The sequence below is a fragment of the Aquarana catesbeiana genome, linkage group LG09 (genome assembly GCF_042186555.1).
Source record: "Aquarana catesbeiana isolate 2022-GZ linkage group LG09, ASM4218655v1, whole genome shotgun sequence".
In the NCBI taxonomy this organism is placed as follows: Eukaryota; Metazoa; Chordata; class Amphibia; order Anura; family Ranidae; genus Aquarana; species Aquarana catesbeiana.
The window spans coordinates 306,466,974-306,489,457 of NC_133332.1; the positions used below are offsets into that span (position 1 = coordinate 306,466,974).

At 44.2% G+C, this 22,484-nt stretch overlaps 1 protein-coding gene across 1 annotated transcript in view; it reads right to left on the reverse strand.

Annotated features, from left to right (window-relative positions):
* The window catches only part of LOC141108701 (adrenodoxin-like), a 38,995-nt gene extending 19,825 nt beyond the window's left edge, over positions 1–19,170 (reverse strand). Inside the window, exon 1 of the mRNA XM_073600570.1 lies at positions 18,907–19,170. Within this exon, the coding sequence (XP_073456671.1) occupies positions 18,907–19,064 (158 nt within the window). The 5' untranslated portion in view covers positions 19,065–19,170. The remainder of the gene's footprint in view (positions 1–18,906) is intronic.
* Between the last annotated feature and the right edge of the window lie 3,314 nt (positions 19,171–22,484).

A 22,484-nucleotide genomic window follows, 5' to 3' on the forward strand; every position in this document is an offset into this window, starting at 1 on the left:
TGTTAAAAGTCCGCAGGTTAGGGGGGCGCAAATTACTTGCCTTGCCCCGGGTGCTGACAACCCACGCTACGCCACTGACTGCATGGGCTTCCCCAGCATCCATCCAGACATGCCGTCACTTCTAGTGGCTCCTCAGTTTGCCTTTATTACTAGACATGGGAAATAAGAAAAATACTGCGCTGCCACTATACAAAAAAACCCCCAAAGAGCAGCAGTTTAACTGTGGGATACACACCAAAAAATATCAAATATATAGAAAAAAACTGTGCTATACCATAGATTGAATGTGAATATACATGAATGAATCGTACATGTCATGAGATAATAAAATATGATTCTAAAAAATTCCTCTCATGAAATACCAACACTAAAGAAATCCAAAAAAAAAGTGTAATGATCAAATAAATCATAAAGGATCAGTGACAAACAATGCAAATAAGGCTGTGAATCAATATATGCATATCAGAGTTCATAAGTGATCTTGACTGAAGAAAATCAGAAACCTCGAGTGAAAGTGAGAAGAGTCCCAAAGAAAAGCCCCTCAATACTCTACGGAGGACTTGATTGTGAAAACTACGTTGAAACACCGCTCTCAGTGATCCTTCACCACATAGATTTTACGCTTACCGAAAAGCAAGCAGTAAAGGCTTGTATGCAGACCCAAACCAGGGATATCCAGCTGGCAGTATGACTTGTCTGTGTGCAGCGTAACTGCGGGAGTGCAACAAGAGATCCACCCACTCGAGCTCAGAGGCATACAAACAAAGGAGAAATGGCCATAGTGTAAATCTGATAGGACATTTATTAAAAAAGGTAGAAAACTTACATAAAACAGGATAAAAAGAGCAATTCGCCGGCCAGCATAGCGAGCACCCGTTCACAATAGGATCCCGATGACGTCAGAGCGTCAGCCTCCTGACGTACGTTTCATCCACAAATGGCGTCGTCCATTTGTGGATGAAACGTATGTCGGGAGGCTGACGCTCTGACGTCATCGCGATCCTATTGTGAACGGGCGCTCGCTATGCCGGCCGGCAAATTGCTCTTTTTATCCTGTTTTATGTAAGATTTCTACCTTTTTTAATAAATGTCCTATCAGATTTACACTATGGCCATTTCTCCTTTGTTTGTATGCCTCTGAACTCGAGTGGGTGGATCTCTTGTTGCACTCCCGCAGTTACGTTGCCTTTATTACTACTTGGACAAAACTCTTCCTCACCTCAGTCAGCAAATGCAGTTTGCTCAGAAGCTCCATTGAAAGCCACTTCATCCAGTGCCTGCACCAAGTCAGGAAGACCACAGGACGAAGAATGTGATGGACAGGCCTCCCTGTGCACCCATTGGCTGAGGAGGCAGCAGGAGGCGGTGCTGCTGGGTATCTCAAGTTCCCTCATTAGTCCCTCCCTACTGAGTCCTGACATCGCTCAGGAGTCCCGGTGTTCTGCCAAGAAAGTTCCCCTCAGCGGATAAGGACCCCCCTGTACTGCGCAGGCGCAGCGCTTGCGCAGTACGAGCCGGCGAAAATAGCCGAATCGTTGTAAATCAGCTGTACACAGCGCCTGTAAGAGGGCCCCTTTGCTCGCCACGCTTCGGGCACAGCCTCGCTTTGCTCGGCACTTTTTTATTCTGCCTCTAGGTCCACTTGGATGGTGGGGCTTGAACCAGGGCGCAGGCGCCGTGTACAGCTGACTGAAGGTTTTCAGCTTCGGCTATTTTCGGCGGTTCCTTAGTCGTTCGTACTGCGCAAGCGCTGCGCTTGCGCAGTACAGGGGGGTCCTTATCCGCCGGGGGAACTTTCTCGGCAAGACACTGGCCTGCTAGCCTAGTAAACTATGTGGGTGGGCTAGGAGGACGGGCTGCCTGTACCCCCTTATCAGCGGCCCTGAGCATAGGCACCTCTGATGTGACTGCCCGTGCCCGGCCTCTCTGCTCCCAAGTCTCACATCTCTCCTGACGTCAGCAGGGAATTCTCAGCCCCGCCCGCCTCTCTTTTGATTTTATAGTGACAGTCAGCGGGCGTGGCTGAGAATTCTCCGCTGACGTGAGAAGAACTGGAAGTGAGAGGAGAGAGGTGGGCATTGTACACGACAGGATACTCTCGGAGCGCTCTCCCGGGATTGGCGGGGCAATGACGTCACCAGCAATCAATTTCTACGGTCACATGCTTCGATGCTGCATCGGGGACACCCGAATTGCGATGCAGCGATTAATTTCAGCACCCCTAGTACAGACCCCCCCACGAGTATAGACCTCCCCCTCAGTACAGACCCCCATCCATAAGTATAGACCCACCCCTCAGTACAGATATCCCTCACTAAGTACAGACCCCCCCATCAGTATAGACACCCCCCTCAGTGCAGACCTCCCCATCATATAGAAACCCCCCTCAGTGCAGACCTCCCATCAGTATAGACCCCCTTAGTGCAGACCTCCCCCCATCAGTATATACACCCCCCATCTCAGTGCAGACCTCCCCCCATCAGTATACAACCCCCATCTCAGTTCAGACCCCCTCCATTAGTATAGACACCCCCCTCAGTGCAGACTCCCCCATCAGTATAGACCCCCTTAGTGCAGACCCCCCCATTTAGTAGAAACTCCCATCCTTAATGCAGACCTACCCATCAGTATAAACATCCCCTTAATGCAGACCCCCCTCAGTATAAACACCCCCCTCAATGCAGACCCCCCCTCAGTATAAACACCCCCCTCAATGCAGACCCCCCATCAGTATAGACACCCCCTCCCCCTCAGTGCAGACCCCCATCAGTATAGACACCCCCTCCCCCTCAGTGCAGACTCCCTCATCAGTATAGACACCCCCTCCCCCTCAGTGCAGACCCCCCATCAGTATAGACACCCCCTCCCCCTCAGTGCAGACTCCCTCATCAGTATAGACACCCCCTCCCCCTCAGTGCAGACCCCCCATCAGTATAGACACACCCTCCCCCTCAGTGCAGACTCCCCCATCAGTATAGACACCCCCTCCCCCTCAGTGCAGACCCCCCCATCAGTATAAACACCCCCCCTCAGTGCAGACCCCCCCATCAGTATAGACACCCCTCCCCCTCAGTGCAGATCCCCCCATCAGTATAGACACCCCCTCAGTGCAGATCCCCCATCAGTATAGACACTCCTCCCCCTCAGTGCAGACCCCCCCATCAGTATGCAGACCCCCCATCAGTATAGACACCCCCTCTGCCCTCCCATAGCGCCCCCCCATGTAAAGTGTACAGACCTCAGAACAGTCAGTTCGGACAGATACACAAAGCGGTGTCCCTTGGTCTCCTCCTCCTGTGTGGATGTGGGAGGAGGAGGAGGAGGCGGCTTCAGTCCGCTCCACTGAGGGACACAAGAGATCTGAGAGGAGCAGATTAGTGTAGGGCAGCGGGCAGTGTTAGCGGTGCCGCTACCCACGGGTATCACCCCTCTGGCGGGTGTCACCCGGGTGCGGACCGCACCCCCCCTAGCAACGCCTCTGGCCAGAAGTGGTCTTTATGGAAGAATTGCGGCCAAAAAGTCATACCTCTGATGTGGAAACAAGGCTAAGCGACTCAGGCTAAGGCTAAGGAAAACATAGGAACTGGGGTGCAGAAAAAATGGCAGCAAGCGCTCTGGACTGATGAGTCAAAATTTGAAACATTTGGCTGTAGCAGAAGGCAGTTTGAAGGCAGTTTGTTGGAGGAAGGGCTGGAGAGCAGTACAATAAGTGTCTGTGTACAATAAGTGTCTGCAGGCAACCGTGAAGCATGCTGGAGGTTCCTTGCAAGTTTGGGGTTGCATTTCTGCAAATAAAGTTGGAGATTTGGTCAGGATCAATGGTGTCCTCAATGCTGAGAAATACCGGCAGATACTTCTCCATCATGTCATACCATCAGGGAGGCGTGTGATTGGCCCCAAATTTACAGCCAATGTCATTAAGGAATATCTTCAGGGTAAAGAAGAGCAAGGAGTACTGGATTTGATGGTTTGGCCCCCACAGAGCCCTAATCTCGCCATCGTGGAGTCTGTCTGGGATTACATGAAGAGACAGAAGGATTTGAGGCAGCCAACATCCACAGAAGATCTGTGGACAGCTCTCCAAGATGTTTAGAACAACCTACCTGCCAAGTTCCTTCAAAAACTGTGTGCAAGTCTACCTAGAAGAATTGATGTTGGTTTGAAGGCAAAGGGGGCTCAACACCAAATATGGATTTTCTTTGGATTTCTCTTTTCTTCATTGACTTTCCATTTTGTTAATTGATAAAAATAAACCATTAACACTTCTATTTCTGAAAGCATTCCTAATTTACAGCATTTTTCAAACCTGCCTAAAACTTTTGCATAGTAGTATGTATAAAACACTATATTGTCCAAAGTATTGTGACGCCTGCCTTTACACGCACGTGAACTTTAATGGCATCCCAGTCTTCAATATTGAGTTGGCCCACCCTTTGCAGCTATAACAGCTTCAACTCTTCTGGGAAGGCCGTCCACAAGGTTTAGGAGTGTGTCTATGGGAATGTTTGACCATTCTTCCAGAAGCGCATTTGTGAGGTCAGGCGCTGATGTTGGACGAGAAGGCCTGGCTCGCAGTCTCCGCTCGAAATCATCCCAAAGGTGTTTTATCGGGTTGAGGTCAGGACTCAAACTTGCTCATCCATGTCTTTATGGACCTTGCTTTGTGCACTGGTGCGCAGTCATGTTGGAACAAGAAGGGGCCATCCCCAAACTGTTCCCACAAAGTTGGGAGCATGAAATTGTCCAAAATGTCTTGGTATGCTGACGCCTTAATGCCGCGTACACACGACCGGACTGGAGTCCGTCGAACAATTTGATCGTGTGTGGGCTCCAGCTGACTTTTTTTCCCCCAAAAGTTTGACGGACCTAGAAATGAATCATGTTTCAAATCTTTTCGAATGACTCGAGTCCGGTCGAAAAGTCCGCTCGTCTGTATGCTAGTCCGACGGACAAAAAACAATGCTAGGGCAGCTATTGGCTACTGGCTATAAACTTCCTTGTTTTAGTCCGGTCGTACGTCATCACGTACGAATCCATCTGACTTTGGTTGATCGTGCGTAGGCAAGTCCGTTCATTCGGAAAGTCCATCGTAAAGTCCGTCAAATAGTCCGCAGGACAAAGTCTGCCGTAAAGTCCGCTCGTGTGTACGCGGCATACGAGTTCCCTTCACTGGAACTTAGGGGCCAAGCCCAACCCCTGAAAAACAACCCCACATCACAATCCCCCCTCCACCAAATGATTTGAACCAGTGCACAAAGCAAGGTCCATAAAGACATGGATGAGTGAGTTTGGAGCGGAGGAACTTAAATGTCCTGACTTCAACCTGATAAAATAGAAAAAAAATGGAAAAGACGCTTCGCCTCCTAAGAGGTCTCCCGACGTTTGAGCTCTCTTCGGGTTTGACAGATCTTTTAAAGGGAAGGGCGGGGCCACCCGGGTACGTCACCCGGTGGCACCACCCCATGTGACGTCAACATGGGGACAAAGCACCCCCCCATGTTGAGGGCATGTGGCCTGGTGTAATTCGGGGGGGGGGGGGGGAGGCGCTCGCTCATCCGCCTCCCCCTTTTCCTGACCAGCCAGGCTGCCTGCTTGGATAAGGGTCTGATATGGATTTTGGGGGGAACCCTATGCCTTTTTTAAAAACATTTTTCTATAGCCGGGCATTCTTTTCTTTAACATTCATCTGTCAGTGGGGAAGCTCGCTGAAAGTTGATGACTCATGATTGTTAAAGACGCGGGCGGCCGGCTTCCCGGCCCGCTGCTTAACAACCAGCTATTTCTTCACGCAGAATTCGTTTTTCGACCGATCCGAATTCTAATCGTTCTGAAAAGTTGGAATTCATTACAAATTTAGTAAATGAAATAAATTTTAATGAAAACTTAAACGAAATCTAGCAAAAACTAAACGAATTCCGAAACCAAACTAAACGAATTCCATAACGAAACAAAATTAGAAACCTAACGAATCTATCTGAAATTAAGCAAAATACATTTTTCTGTTCTGCACATGTCTAATATTTTGTTTACGGATACAGTATACAGTGTGCACATTTGAGGTTGAGCTCAGTCGGGTTTTTATTTTTGAAAAAAAAAAAAAGGGGAAATTGGATATGATTTCCTTACCTGCGCAAAAGGTTATTTGTAGGGGCTGCACGTTGTGAAGGTGAAACCTTATATATGTGAAACATTTGTGATAAACCGTGCACCCTATATACACATCAACTATAAATGCAAAATCGTGAACAACCACTAGATGTCTCCAGTGGATGACATAGATTAATTAGCATGTGAAATCTTTAGGCAATATTCGCTCTAAAGTGCATAAGTGCAAACACATTATGTGTGACTACCACCAGCTATCTCCAGCGGTTATAAATGGGAATAGATAAGGTGTCCAAAAAACATATATAAAGAGTCTAAAAAACAAGTGTCCAAAAAATCAATCATATAAAAGGTGTCCATAAACTTCCATCAGAATGACTTTCAATGGTGCATAAGTTGCCTTATTCAGCAGAAAGTGACTATTAAGGCCCATACACACAATCAGACTTTTTTGACAACAAACATGCAAATTACCTGTTTTAAGGCAACATCCGACTGTGTGTACGCTCCATCGGACAAGCTTTTTCGGTTTTCATCGGACAAATGTTGGCTGTGCAAACAGACAAACTTGGCGGCGACAAAAGTCCTAGGTCGGCTAGTCCGATCGTGTGTACACAAATCCATCGGACTTTAGTCCAAAGTACAAACACGCATGCTCAGAACCAATGCAAAAGATCAGACAACAATACAGAAGTTGACCAAAAGGATGGCGGTAAAGAGCTGAAAAACCACGTGATTTGGTGAAAGTTGGCTGAAAAAGTCCTGCCGTGTGTATGCATACCAAATTCAAGGCCAACGCCCTTTGGACAAAAATCCACGGAAAAGTTTGTTTAAGTCCGATCGTGGGTACAAGGCTTAAGTCTTCCTCCACCAACACCTGTCACACAGCCTACTCACCACAATTACATGACTCCCATTACAGGAGTCACATACAGCGGATGATCTCTCAATAGACCCTGCAGCGGTTCAGTAGACAGAGAAAGTAGGTTAAACCTCCAGATGTCCGGTCATCAGCAAGGCATTAAAGGAAAGACATCCTTCCATAGTGAAATACATAGGATTTATTGTGTAAAATTAGCGCTACATACCCTGTTTCCCCGAAAATAAGACCTAGCGTGATTGTCGGTGATGGCTGCAATATAAGCCCTACCCCCTAAATAAGCCCTAGTTAAAGTCATTGTAGGTCTTATTTTCAGGGTAGGGCTTATTTTCGGGGAAACAGGGTAGGGCTTATTTGGGGAGTAGGGTTTATATTGCAGCCATCACCGACAATCATGCTAGGTCTTATTTTCGGGGAAACAGGGTAAGCACTTAGAACAAAAACTATTTAAAATGGTAAAAATATAAGCAGGGCGCTGACTGCGCTCCACCTGGGTTCCACTGACCTATCACACTCGACCACACCCAACGCGTTTCATCAGCACGTCTTTTATTTAAATTTTTTCTGATTCTCAAAGATTTCAAACAAACTTTTTTCACATTGTCATTATGGGGTATTGTTAATTTAATCAATTTTGGAATAAGGCTGTAACACAACAAAATGTGGAAAAAGTGAAGTGCTGTGAATACTTTCCGGATCCACCTGTGTATAGTTATGAGTCTATATCTATAACGATCAGTATATATCTATAACGATCAATATAGATCTATAGCGATCAGTATAGATCTATAGCGATCAGTATAAATCTATAGCGATCAGTATAGATCTAAAGTGATCAGTATAAATCTATAACGATCACAAAGTCATTTGGAGTGATGAGACCAAAATTGAGCTTTTTGGCCACAACCATAAACACTACATTTGGAGAGGAGTCAACAAGGCCTATGATGAAAGGTACACAATTCCTACTGTGAAACACGGAGGTGGATCGCTGATGTTTTGGGGGTGTGTGAGCTACAAAAGGCACAGGAAATTTGGTCACAATTGATGGCAAGATGAATGCAGTAGGTTATCAAAAAATACTGGAGGAACATTTTTGCATTCATCAGCCAGGAAGCTGCACATGGGACGTACTTGGACATTCCAACATGACAATGATCCAAAACGTAAGGCCAAGTTGACCTGTCATTGGCTACAGCAGAATAAAGTGAAGGTTCTGGAGTGGCCATCTCAGTCTCCTGACCTCAATATCATTGAACCACTCTGGGGAGATTTCAAACGTGCCGTTCAGGCAAGACAGCCCAAGAATTTACAGGAACTGGAGGCTTTTTGCCAAGAGGAATGGGCAGCTTTACAATCTGAGAAGATAAAGAGCCTCATCCACAAAAACCACAAAAGACCTCAAGCTGTCATTGATGTTAAAGGGGGCAATACACGGTATTAAGAACTGGGGTATGTAAACTTTTGATCAGGGTCATTTGGGTAGTTTCTGTTGTCATTATGATTTAAAAAGAGCAAACACAGTTGATTGATAAATGGCTTCAGCCAAAGACTAACCATGAGTGAAAGAAAAGTTTTTGTGTTATCATTCATATTCTCTGAAAAATGGGCAAGAAATCATAAATTCTGTCAGGGTATGTAAACTTATGAGCACAGCTGTATCTATAACGATCAGTATATATCTATAACGATCAGTATATGTTTATAGCGTTCAATATATATATCTATATTCCTTGGACTTCATGGCTTGGTTGGTCCTCGGACATGCACTGTTAACTGTGGGACTTTATATAGACAGGTGTGTGCCTTTCCAAATCATGTCGACCCAACTGAATTTACCGCAGGTGGACTCCAAACCAGTTGTAGAAACATCTCAAGGATGATCAGTGGAAACAGTGGGAACCTGAGCTCAATTTTGTATGTCTTGGCAAAGGCTGTGAATACTTATGTACAAATGTGATTTTTTCATTTTTTGATTTTTAATAAATTTGCAAAGATTTTAAACAAACTTCTTTCACGTTGTCATTATGGAGTATTGTTTGTAGAATTTTGAGGAAAATAAAGAATGTAATCCATTTTGGAATAAGGTTGTAACCTAACAAAATATGCCAAAAGTGAAGCGCTTTCCAGATGCACTGTGTATGTGTATATTATATATATATATATATATATATATATATATATATATATATATATATATATATATATATATAGTACTAAGGGAAGATAAAATGTATCTTTAGTTATTGAACCCTCCGCAATCTTGCACACTGTAAGGGAGTTTTTGAAGGTCACTGATCGGTCTGCTGAGCCGGCCTTGGACATCATCCTAGAAACGTTCCTCTAGTGACCTTGGTGTGTTATTATTAAAGCTGGCTTCTTTTAATCTTCAGAAGATTTGCTGAACTACTGAGAATCTTTTTTCACTTTACTACGACTCTACAATGTATACATATTTAAAGAGAGGAGTTCTATTTGTCCCAACCCCGGACCCAAAGCCAAATTCTGCCAGCAAACTTTAACCTCGTACAAGACTAGAACAAATATTTATTGAGTAGAGGCCATGGTTTCTGACGTCACAGATGTCAAGAGTTGGGTTTGACCAGGCAGGATTCAGTGGTAGTTTTGTATTTTTTTTTTTTTTTGGTTAACCAATTTAAAGAATTGTTAACCACCTCAGCTCTGGAAGGTTTTAACCCCCCCCCCCCCCATTCATGACCAGGGCATTTTTTTTTTTTTGCTATTTGGCACTGCACTACTTTAACTGGCAATTGAGCAGTCATGCAATGCTTTACCCAAATGAAATTGACATAATTTTTTTCAAATAAATTAAATACAGCTTTCTTTTATTGGTATTTGATCACCAGTTTTTATTTTTTTTGCTATATAAATGAAAAAAAGACCGCAATATTTGACGGAAAAAAACAATATTTTATACTTTCTATTATAAAACATATCCAATAAAATCAAATTTTTTTCATAAATTTAGGCCAAAATGTATTCTGCTGCATGTCTTTGGTTAATAAGTGTTTATTAATTGGTTTGTGTGAAAGTCATAGCGTCCACAAACTATGGGATATATTTGAAAATTGATCAATCCTGATGTACCGACAGCCTCATCTCTTTTTTTGAGGCTCTTAAATTGCCAGGACAGTACAAATATCCCCCAAATGACCCCTTTTTGATAAGCAGACAGTCTGAGACATTTAGTAAGAGGCATGGTGAGTTTTTTGAAGTTGCAGTTTTTGTCATAATTTGAAAAATGAAAAAAAAAAATTACTTTTTTTTTTTTTTTTTTTTACATGCTGTCACCAGTGCAATACAGGGTCATCATATGACATATTGTCACCACTCAGGGATACTGACTGGTGTCAATATGTAAAAAATGAAATGTAAAAAACAATATTTAATTTATTCATTACTCTTCTTACAATACTTCAATACAATACTGACTGGTGTCAATATGTAAAAAATAAAATAAAAAAAAACATTATTTAATTTCTTCGTTACTCTTCTTACAAAACTGACTGGTGACCAGTATGTTAAAAGAAAAAAAAAAAAAAAAAAATGTCGAGCCAATATGGTGAGCCAAGTTAACGAAAAAAGCTACATTTTGGTCTCATCTGACCACCACACTTTCTCCCAGTCCTTCTCTGATCTTATTTAGATGTTCATTGGCATGACTGTACATGTACCTTCTTAAGGAGAAGGGACTCGCTGTGTTTGGAGGAAGAAAAATGCTGACTATGACCCTAAGAACACCATCCCTACAGTCAAGCACGAAGGTGAAAATACGATGCTTTGGGGCCATTTCTTTACTAAAGGGACAGGCCAACTTTGCCGCATTGAGGGGTCAATGAACGGGGCCATGTATTGTAAAATCCTGGAGGAGAACCTTCTTCCCTCAGCCAGAACACTGAAGATGGGTCATGGATGGGTCTTCCAGCATGACAATGACCCAAAACATACCACCAAGTCAACAAAGGAGTGGCTCAAAAAGAAGCACATTAGGTCATGGAGTGGCCTAGCCAGTCTCCAGAACTTAATCTTATAGAAAATTTATGGAGGGAGCTGAAACTTTGAGTTGCCAAGCGACAGTCAAGAAACCTTAAGGATTTAGAGAAGATCTGTAAAGAAGAGTGGACCAAAATCCCTCCTGAGATGTGTGCAAACCTGGTAACCAACCACAGAAAGCGTTTTACCACTGTGATTGCCAACAAGGGTTTCTCCACCAAGTACTAAGTCATGTTTTGCTTGGGGATCAAATACTTATTTTATTCACTGAACTGCAACTCAATTTATAACATTTGTATCATGTGTTTTTTTTCTGGATTTTTGGTTGATATTCTGTCTCTATCATTTAAAATACACCTATGATAAAAATTATAAACACTTTGTTTGTAAGTGGGCAAACTTACAGAATCTGCAGGGGACCAAATCATTATTTTCCCCACTATATTACATTTTTGGTTTTGGTATTAATATCGCTTTAAGTTTTCCTCGTTAAAAAAAGTTTTGGACAGACACTTTTAAGGCTTGATTCACAACTATAGGCACGGCCAAGTGCGGGTGCATTCCCACAAATTGCATGTAGGACAAATCCATTTCAATGCAGAGAAGAAGTTCATGACTATAAATGTGCTGCACTGAACCACATGGTGCTGGTTTGGCGTGAGAAAACGCGCATATTTGTAGTTGCATGGGGATGCTATTAACAATTTACGGCACCTCCGTGCATCTGCTAAAGAACCGTATATACACTCCGTATATACCCTATATACACTCACCGGCCACTTTTAAGCATGGGGTGCACCTGTTCATTTGCTTGGTAACACAAATTGCTAATCAGCCGATCATATGGCAGCAACTCAATACATTTAGGCATCTAGACGTATTGAAGATGACTTGCTGAAGTTCAAACCGAGCATCAGAATGGGGAAGAAAGGGGATTTAAGTGACATTGAACGTGGCATGGTTGTTAGTGCCAGACAGGCTGGTCTGAGTATTTAAAAAACTGCTGATCTGCTGGGATTTTCAAGCAAAACCATCTCTCGGGTTTACAGAGAACGGTCCGAAAAAGAGAAAATATCCAGTGAGCGGCAGTTGAGTGGTGGAAAATGCTTTGTTGCTGTCAGATGAGAATGGGCAGACCGGTTCAAGATGATAGAAAGGCAACAGTAACTCATATAACCTCTCGTTACAACCAAGGTATGCAGAATACCATCTCTGAACTCACAACACATCGAACCTTGAAGCAGATGGCCTACAGCAGCAGAAGACCACACCGGGTGCCACTCCTGTCAGCGAAGAACAGGAAACTGAGGCTACAATTCACACAGGATCACCAAAATTGCACAACAGAAAATTGGAAAAACGTTGCCTAGTCTGATGAGTCTGGATTTCAGCTGTGATATTCAGATGGTCGGGTCAGAATTTGGCGCATGGATTCATCCTGTCTTGTATCACCGGTTCAGGCTGGTGGTGGGGGTGTAATGGTGGGGGGGATATTATCTTGGCACACTTTGGGCCCCTTAGTACCAATTGAGCATGGTCTAAACGCCACGGCCTACCTGAGTATTGTTGCTGACCAAGCCCATCCCTTTATGACTACAGTGTCCCCATCTTCTGATGGCTCCTTCCAGCAGGATAATGCACCATGTCACAAAGCTCCAATCATCTCACCACTGGACAATGAGGTCGCTGTACTCCAACGGCCTCCAAACTCACCACATCTCATCCCAATAGAGCACCTTTGGGATGGAACGTGAGATTGGCATCATGGATGTGCAGCCAACAAATCTGCAGCAACTGCGTGATGAAATCATGTCACTATGGAGCAAAAACTCTGAGGAACGTTTCCACGAAGAATGAAGGCAAAGGGTTGTCCAACCCGGTACTAGCAAAGTGCACCCAATCAAGTGGCCGTTGAGTGTAGGTCTGTGTGTGTTGGGAAACCTTATGATTTTGCGCATGTGCCCATCATGCAAAAATCTGGACCTAGCCTTACTGGTTGGTATACGCTTTGGTATATATGGTTGGTTGGTATACTGGTTGTTATACGCTTTGGAAAGAGTAGGGAAAGAGTAGGGAAGGGTTAGCTGGATGCAGCTTCTAATGCACATTGTGAGAAGCTCACAGTGTGCAGTGAAATGAGAGTAGGCTATTTTTAGTATGGAAAGGAAGACTGGAGTTCTGCTTTCAAGTTACTCTTCATTTGCAAATATTAGGACAAGCGGCATATTTTTACTTCCTAGAATGTAATTTCAAGATAACGAAGTTATGATTTCTGAGCTTTGAAAAAGCCAAAACCTTGGAAGCGAGAGATTACTCAGAGCAGAGTGCAGGAACATAGCGGTCTGCTGCACTTGTTGGTGGACAGAGAAGATTTCTCTAATCAGCTGAGAGGATGTCAAACTTTCTTATGAAGAATGACATAATGAGACAGCTATCATTTATGGCCAGGTCACGCGGCACTCCTGTGCATTTCCTGCGCGTTCCCCTGCGGTGTGATTTTGCCACCCATTCATCTGAATGGGCTGCAAAAGGCACCGGAACGCACAAAAAGTAGTGCATGAAAAACACGCCACACCAAAATCGCAAAGTACTGCAGTACTATGCAATCTGCTGCCTGCAAACACACTGCATTTGGGGTGCCGTTAATGTATTGGCATTCACAGCAGATTGCAAAAGCATTGGGTTTTGAACGCACTGTGCAGGAAAGGCGCACGTGACTTGTTATTCCCGCACCACGTTCTGGGGTACACTGGCCTTTAAAGAGGAATTTTACCACCTCTCCCCCCTTTTCCCCCCCTCCAACACCTGTATAGTCAGAAGGCTGATGATCCAGCAGTGTTCTCAACCACTGTGCACTGGCCAGCTGCTGGACTGCAGCTTCTCTCCTCCTGGGCCTTCAGCCAGCTGCAGAACCTCCCACAGTGTCTCCCAGCTCTCATAGTGCCCCCCAACCTACCATAATTGCTCACTGTGCTCCCCAGTGCCTCCTGGCCTGCTTTAGAGCCTCCAGCCCCCTCAAGGTGCCCCCAACCTCCTACAGTGTCCCATAGTGCCTCCTAGCCCATGCAGTGCACTCCCATCTCCCACATTGCCCCTGAAAAGACCCTAAGGAGAGACCGTAGCCCTTTCCAGAAACCTAAGCTCCTAAAGGTCTCTCAGGTCTCCGACATTGCCCCTGCAAAGACCCCAGTTATCCTAGAGAGACATCAAATCCCTCCATAAACATAATCTCCTAAAGGGCTAACAAGTCTCTTACAGTTCCCTCAGCTTCCAAGAGAGACGTCAGCCCCTTTCTGTAACCCTAATCTCCTACAGGGCTCTCAAGTCTCCCAAAAGGCCCCTGCACATCCCCCAGCATCCTAGAGAGACCTTAGCCCCCTCCATAAACCTAATCTGCTAAAAGGCTATCAAGTCTCCCACAGTTCCTCTGCAAAGACCCAAGCTTCCTAGAGCAACCCCAACTCCCTCCATAAACAATCTCTTAAAGGGCTATCAAGTCTCCCACAGTTCCCCCCAGCTTCATAGAGAGACCTCAGCCCCTTTCCGTAACCTTAATCTCCTACAGGGCTATCAAGTCTCCCAAAGTGCCCCTGCAAAGCCCCCAGCGTCCTAGAGAGACCCTAGCCCCCTCCATAAACCTAATCTTCTAAAGGGCTATCAAGTCCCCCACATTTCCCCTGCAAAGACCCCAGCTTCCCAAAGAGACCCCAACTCCCTCCATAAACCTAATCTTCTAAAGGGCTATCAAGTCTCCCACATTTCCCCTGCAAAGACCCCAGATCCCAAAGAGACCCCAACTTCCTCAATAAACCTAATTTCCTAAAGAGCTATCAACTCTCCCACATTGCCCCTGCAAAAACCCTATCTTCCTAGAGAGACCCCAGCCCCTTCCAGAGACCTAATCTCCTAAAGGGCTATCAAGTCTACTGAAGGCTGGAGAAGAAATGGTTCAAGAGGGCAGTATTTTCAATATGAAACTGAGATCAAGAACATTGGAATGTGACCTCAACCTAGCAGGAGGAAAGTTCAAAACTAACCTTAGAAAATATTATTTTGCCAGAAAGTAGTTTTCTTGGAACAGACTTTCAGCACAGGTAGGAGGTAGGACTTTGGTGTGAGTTGCTGATTACAGACAAGGCTATCGTCCGGTGGCCATTCCATTAGGTTACCAGAAAAAAAAGCATACATAAAAGGAAGGAGTGCCAGTCCAAATTCATTTATTGGTATTGTTCTAAAAACATGCTTTGACCCCCGAAACGCGTAGGTCTCTCTTTTTTTCTTTTTTTTTTAGTACAATATCAATAAATTAATTTGGATTCTTTAATCTTTTGGTCTAGTGCTCCTTCCTTTTATGCATGTTTTTTTTATTTTTTTCAAGCAGAGGTAGTGCGTCAGTCAATAGTAAGGGTTTATTCATAAAAAAATAAAAATTAAAAAAAAAAAAAATCACTGGATGAATGTCACACACATTCTTGAAAACTGCACAAATTTTGTTTGTCGTTTCTGTAATATTATTATCCCTATGATTGTCAGCTCGATCTAGTGACCAAAAGGTGGCGTATTTTCCCATAGAAGTATTTCAGAAAACGTATACTCTCTTTTGGCCACTAGGTGGAGCACACGATAAAAGGAATTAATCTATTACAGAAACTACGGCAGCCTGCATGAATGTGTGTGATATTTGTCCAATGAAGGTTTTATAAATAGACCCTCTTAGTGAATTTAAACCTGCTTGGAATAAACCTAGATCTATCAGACAAAAAAGGTAAAAAAAATAAAAATAAAATCATAATGACCCCTTGGTCTTTTTCTGCTGTTGCTCTTCTATGTACAATGTTTTGCATACCACAACACAGTTAATGTTTAGGTTCTGTTTGATCGATGACAGTGACGCAGCATTGCCTTGACTTTACTGCATAATCTTTGAACCGTGTTAACCCTTTCATATGCAGAAAGATATATTATAGTGTGTGTGTGTATATATATATATCCCTCCCTGGTGTCATGTGACTCGTTAGAGTTACAAGGTCTCAGGTGCTTACCTAATAGTTTCTTGACATGGCACCTCATAGCAAAGAACTCTCTGAGGATCTGAAAAAAAGAATTGTTGCTCTACATAAAGATGGCCTAGGCTATAAGAAGATTGCCAAGACCCTGAAACTGAGCTGCAGCACGGTGGCCAAGACCATACAGTGGTTTAACAGGACAGGTTCCACTCAGAACAGGCCTCGTTATAGTCGACCAAAGAAGTTGAGGTCACGTGCTCAGCGTCATATCCAGAGGTTGTCTTTGGGAAATAGACGTATGAGTGCTGCCGGCATTGCTGCAGAGGTTGAAGGGGTGGGGGGGTCAGCCTGTCAGTGCTCAGACCGTACGCCGCACACTGCATCTAATTGGTCTGCATGGCTGTCGACCCAGAAGGAAGCCTCTTCTAAAGATGATGCACAAGAAAGCCCACAAACAGTTTGCTGAAGACAAGCAGACTAAGGACATGGATTACTGGAACCATGTCCTGTGGTCTGATGAGACCAAGATAAACTTATTTGGTTCAGATGGTGACAAGCGTGTGTGGCGGCAACCAGGTGAGGAGTACAAAGACAAGTGTGTCTTGTCTACAGTCAAGCATGGTGGTGGGAGTGTCATGGTCTGGGGCTGCATGAGTGCTGCCGGCACTGGGGAGCTACAGTTCATTGAGGGAACCATGAATGTCAGTATGTACTGTGATATACTGAAGCAGAGCATGATCCTCTCCCTTCAGAGACTGGGCCGCAGGGCAGTATTCCAACGTGTTAACGACCCCAAAGACACCTCCAAGATCACTACTGCCTTGCTAAGGAAGCTGGGGGGGGGGGGGGGGTAAAGGTGATGGACTGGCCAAGCATGTCTCCAGACCTAAACCCTATTGAGCATCTGTGGGACATCCTCAAACGGAAGGTGGAGAAGCGCAAGGTCTCCAACATCCACCAGCTCTGTGATGTCATCATGGAGGAGGGGAAGAGGACTTCAGTGACAACCTGTGAAGCTCTTGTGACCTCCATGCCCAAGAGGGTTAAGGCAGTGCTGGAAAATAATGGTGGCCACACAAAATATTGACACTTTGGGCCCAATTTGGACATTTTCACTTAGGGGTGTACTCACTTTTGTTGCCAGCGGTTTAGACATTAATGGCTGTGTGTTGAGTTATTTTGAGGGGACAGCAAATTTACACTGTTATACAAGCTGTACACTCACTACTTTACATTGTAGCAAAGTGTCATTTCTTCAGTGTTGTCACATGAAAAGATAGAAGGAAATATTTACAAAAATGTGAGGGGTGTACTCACTTCTGTGAGATACTGTGTGTACACACACACACACACACAACACATACATGAACTTTAATGGCATCCCAGTCTTAGTCCGTAGGGTTCAATATTGAGTTGGCCCACCCTTTGTAGCTATAACAGCTTCAACTCTTCTGGGAAGGCTGTCCACAAGGTTTAGGAGTGTGTCTATGGGAATGTTTGACCATTCTTCCAGAAGTGCATTTGTGAGGTCAGGCACTGATGTTGGATGAGAAGGACTAGCTCGCAGTCTCCGCTCTAATTTATCCAAAAGGTGTTCAATCGGGTTGAGGTCAGGACTCTGTGCAGGCCAGTCAAGTTCCTCCACCCCAAAATCACATATCCTTGTCTTTATGGACCTTGATACCTTGCTTTGTGCACTGGTCCAAATAATTTGATGGAGGGGGATTATGGTGTGAGGTTATTTTTGGGCTTGGCCCCCTTAGTTTCAGTGAAGGGAACTCTTAAGGCGTCACCATACCAAGACATTTTGGACAATTTCATGCTCCCAACTTTGTGGCAACAGTTTGGGGATGACCCCTTCCTGTTTCAACATGACTGCGCACCAGTGCACAAAGCAAGGTCCATAAAAGGCATAGATGAGCGATTTTGAGGTGGAGGAACTTGACTGGCCTGCACAGAGTCCTGTCCTCAACCCAACAGAACACCTTGCTCAACCCACCTAGGACATCAGTGCCCACCAGTGTCGCCTATCAGTGCCCATTAGCGCAGCCTCATCAGTGCACATCAGCGAAGGAGAAAAATTACCTGTTTGCAAAATTTTATACCCCGTACATGGATACCCTCCCGGCATTTGAGGTCCGCGATATAGCCGTCTTTCGGCTATAGCAAGGACGTCAAGTGGTTAAATTCTTTTCATTCATTTAACACCATTTTTTTAATAACCCAACTCTTTGAATTTAGCACTGCTTTATTATCATTTAAAATATCGGCTTTTATTTATGTAAAACCTTTATCACAAAAAAAAAAAACTAACTGATTATAAAGTGTAAGCTGGAGTTTGGTTTCAGTTTGTTAGTGTATTTAAATCTGCTAACCCATCTAACACTCCCCTCCCCCCAGACTAACAATTCTACTGTCTGCTGTGCCCCCTGTGCTTGTTCCTCCAGAGTGGGGGCGCTCTAATACAGGAGATGTGTCACTGGCTAATTCTCCAGGTGAAAACAGAGGGAAAAAAGTCTAAAAAAAAAGAAAACGAATGCAGCCGCCACATCTAATGATTGGTAATCTGCAATATATTCCATCTTTGGTGTTGGGTTTAACACCGCCTTAACTTGATTTAGCTTGTCCCATTGGAGTCAATGGGATCGCAACACTTGGCTCGCAGTTTAAAAAAAAAACATTTTGGCAAAAAAAAAATCCAAAAAATGAACAGGTGATACACTGCTGCCTCCTGAACAGCCTGGTAGAAACCACCACTTTTTTTAACCTGGCCTTAGGGCTCATTCACACTTGACGGCAGCCCTTGCCACCCCTCTGAAATGCAATCCACGGTGGTCTATGCATTGGTACAAGAAAAAAAAACGTTATATTGTGAGATGAATATTTCTGAATTTCTCTTACCCCGAGCTGGATTTGGCGTCTCGGCGTCTGGCAGAGAATGAGAAGCTTCTGATGCAGTTCGTAGACAATTTCGGGACCGTGGAATAATTCCTAGGACACACCTTGACGTGAAGACCACCGAGGAGCATCCGTAGAAGTTTCGGAGTGTGGCAAGCCATGTTCTGAAAGCAGAAGCTCCAGCTACACGGTTAGCTTTGTGTCTGCAACTAAGTGGAATTCAAGATATAAGGAGAGCAAGCCCTATGAAAACAGAACCGTCCCACTGCAACCCGCCCACACTCACCAATATCTATGCAAATCACCCTGAGAAGACACGGCCAGACCCTGACTTTTCAACTTTGGTTGGAACTGCATAGGTTTTATATATGTAAGCAGCAACAAATTATGCTTTTGCTTTGGCGTAGCTTGCTAGCTGTTTATCACTACTGAGTTCATTTATATTATTATTTTGAGGAGAGTTTTACAAAAAAAATTACTTTAACGTCACTCTGCTTAAAAAATTAAATAAAAAAGCAGGCTGCAAAAAAAGAGACTTAATAGTTAGATAGTTCTGGTTGAAAAAAGACACTAGTTGATCCAGTTCAACAAAAAAAAAAAAAACAACATACTTGGGCAGGATGTGAATACAAACTTCTTTGTCTTCAAAAACCATGCACATAAAGTTCCGGAAACAAGGGAATTAATCTTGTACAGTATGTCATTCCCACTTTGAGACTATAACCTTATTGAACACCTTGGGATGAATTAAAATACCAACTGTTGTCAGGTCTTCTCATCCAACCTCAGTACCTGACTTCACAAGTACTCTTTTGGCTGAGTAGGCACCAATTTCCCCAGACACTCCTAAACTTTGTGGAAAATCTTTCTAGATAACCAACCTCAGTACCTGACCTCAACCTTATCGAACACCTCAGGATGAATTGAAATGCCAACTGTTTCCAGGTCTTCTCATCCAACCTCCATACCTGACCTCAACCTTACCAAACACCTTGTAATGAACTGAAATGCCAACTGTTTCTAGGTATTGTCATCCAACCTCAGTACCTGATTTGACAAGTGCTGTTTTGCCTGCGTGGGCGTCATCTTTCCCAAACACTCCTAAACATTGTGGAAAGTCTTCCTAGGAGACCAACCTTCAGTGCCTGACCTCAACCTTATTGAACAACATGGGATGAACTGAAATGCCAACTGTTGTCTTTAGTGAAGGCAACCTCAGTATCTGACCTTAACTTTATTGAACATTCCAGGATGAACTGAAATGCCAACTGTTGTTGCCAGGTCTTCTCATCCAACCTCAGTACCTAACCCCCAACTTTATTGAACACCTCGAGGTGAATTGAAACACCAATTGTTGTCAGGTCTTCTCATCCAACCTCAGTACCTGACTTCACAAGTACTCTTTTGGCTGAGTAGGCACCAATTTCCCCAGACACTCCTAAACTTTGTGGAAAATCTTTCTAGATAACCAACCTCAGTACCTGACCTCAACCTTATCGAACACCTCAGGATGAATTGAAATGCCAACTGTTTCCAGGTCTTCTCATCCAACCTTCCTACCTGAACTCAACCTCATGAAACATCCCAGGATGAATTCAAATGCAAACTGTTGCCAGGTCTTCTCATCCAAGCTCAGTACCGGACCTCAACACCTTATGGAACACCTCAGGATGAATTGAAGCACCAACTGTGACCAGGTCTTCTCATCCAACCTCAGTACCTGTACTCAACCTCAACAAACATCCCAGGATGAATTCAAATGCCAACTGTTGCTAGATCTTCACATCCAACCTCAGTACTTGACTTTGTAACTGCCTTTTCAGGTAAGTAGGCACCAATTTTCCCAGACACTCCTAAATTTTGAGGAAAGTCTTCCTATAGGTTGGATGAGCAGACCTGGCAACAGCTGGCATTTCAATTCATCTCAAGGTGTTCAATAAGGTTGGGGTCATGTATTGAGATTGGATGAGAAGACCTGGCAACAGTTGGCATTTCAATTCATCCTGGGATGTTCAATAAGGTTCAGGCCAGGAACTGAGGTTGGGCTTCTAGGAAGACTTTCCACAAAGTTTAGGAGTGTTTGGGGAAAGCAGTGCCTACTCAGCCAAAAGAGTGCTTGTGAAGTCAGGGACTGAGGTTGGATGAGAAGAACTAGCAATAGTTGGTATTCAATTCATCCTGAGGTGTTCGATAAGGTTGAGGTCAAGTAGTGATGGTAATTCCAATAGTTCCAATGTCGTCCCCTCTTTGAGACTATAATAACCTCCGGTCTTCTCGAAAGACTTTCCACAAAGGAGTTTTTGGTAAAATTGGCGCCCACTCAGCCAAAAAAGCACTTGTCAAGTTAGTTACTGAAGTTGGATTAAAAGACCTGGCAAAAGTTGGCATTTCAATTTATCCCGAGATGTTCGATTAGGTTGATGTCAAGTACTGAGGTTGGATGAGAATACCTGGCAACAGTTGGCATTTCAATTCATCCTGGGATGTCCAGTAAGGTTCAGGTCAGGCACTAAGGTTGGTCTTCTAGGAAGACTGTCAGGAAAGGTTACACCCGCTGGTAATACTATCTGACATTTGGCGTGCAGTACTGAGGTCCACCAGCAGGTGTCTCCTGGCAGTTTGGAACTGTCAGGAGAGCTTTCCCCTTCTGGTGTTATGTGATCTTTGGCCCACAGAACTGGCGTCCACCAGCGGTTGGATCCTGGCAGTATGGAGACGATATCACCTCCTGCAGTTAGGCATCACCTGAGCCTGATTGCAGGAAATGGTATAAATACCCGGCAAAGCTCACACATCCTTGCCTTGGTATTGTCCATGTGCCCTGACCTGAAACCTGATTCTGTCCCTCATCTCTGTATTCCTGTTCGCTTACCCGGCAGTCTGATCCCTTCCACCTTCTCCCTGTCTGTCTTGCTCCTTGCCCCCCATCTGCTGATCTCTTTTATGACCCTGGCCTGGCTAAGACGATTCTGGTATCCCCTTTTGCTGTATATGCTTGTTAGTTTGTTGTCACTGTTTGGTTGTTTACACTGTTTGGTATTGGTGGTGCGTTTATATTTGTATGCTTTATATTAATAAATGACTTACTTTTTCACCTACCTACATTTGGTTCACTCTGTCACAGTCACTCAGCTCTGATCACATCTGATTTATGACAAAGACTTTCCACAAAGTTTAAAAGTTTTTGGGGAGAGCGGTGCCTACTCAGCCAAAAGAGCGCTTGTGAAGTCAGGGTCCGAGGTTGGATGAGAAGAACTGGCAACAGTTGGTATTCATTTCATCTTGAGGTGTTCGATAAAGTTGAAGTCAGGTAGTGATGGTAATTCCAATAGTTCCAATGTCGTCCCCACTTTGAGACTAAACTACTATAATAACATCCAGTCTTCTAGGAAGACTTTCCACAAAGGAGTGTTTGGGAAAATTGGTGCCCACTCGGCCAAAAAAGCACTTGTCAAGTCAGTTACTGAGGTTGGAATAAAAGACCTGGAAACAGATGGCATTTCAATTTATCCGAGGTGTTCAATAAGGTTGATGTCAGGTACTGAGGTTGGGTGAGAATACCTGGCAGCAGTTGGCATTTC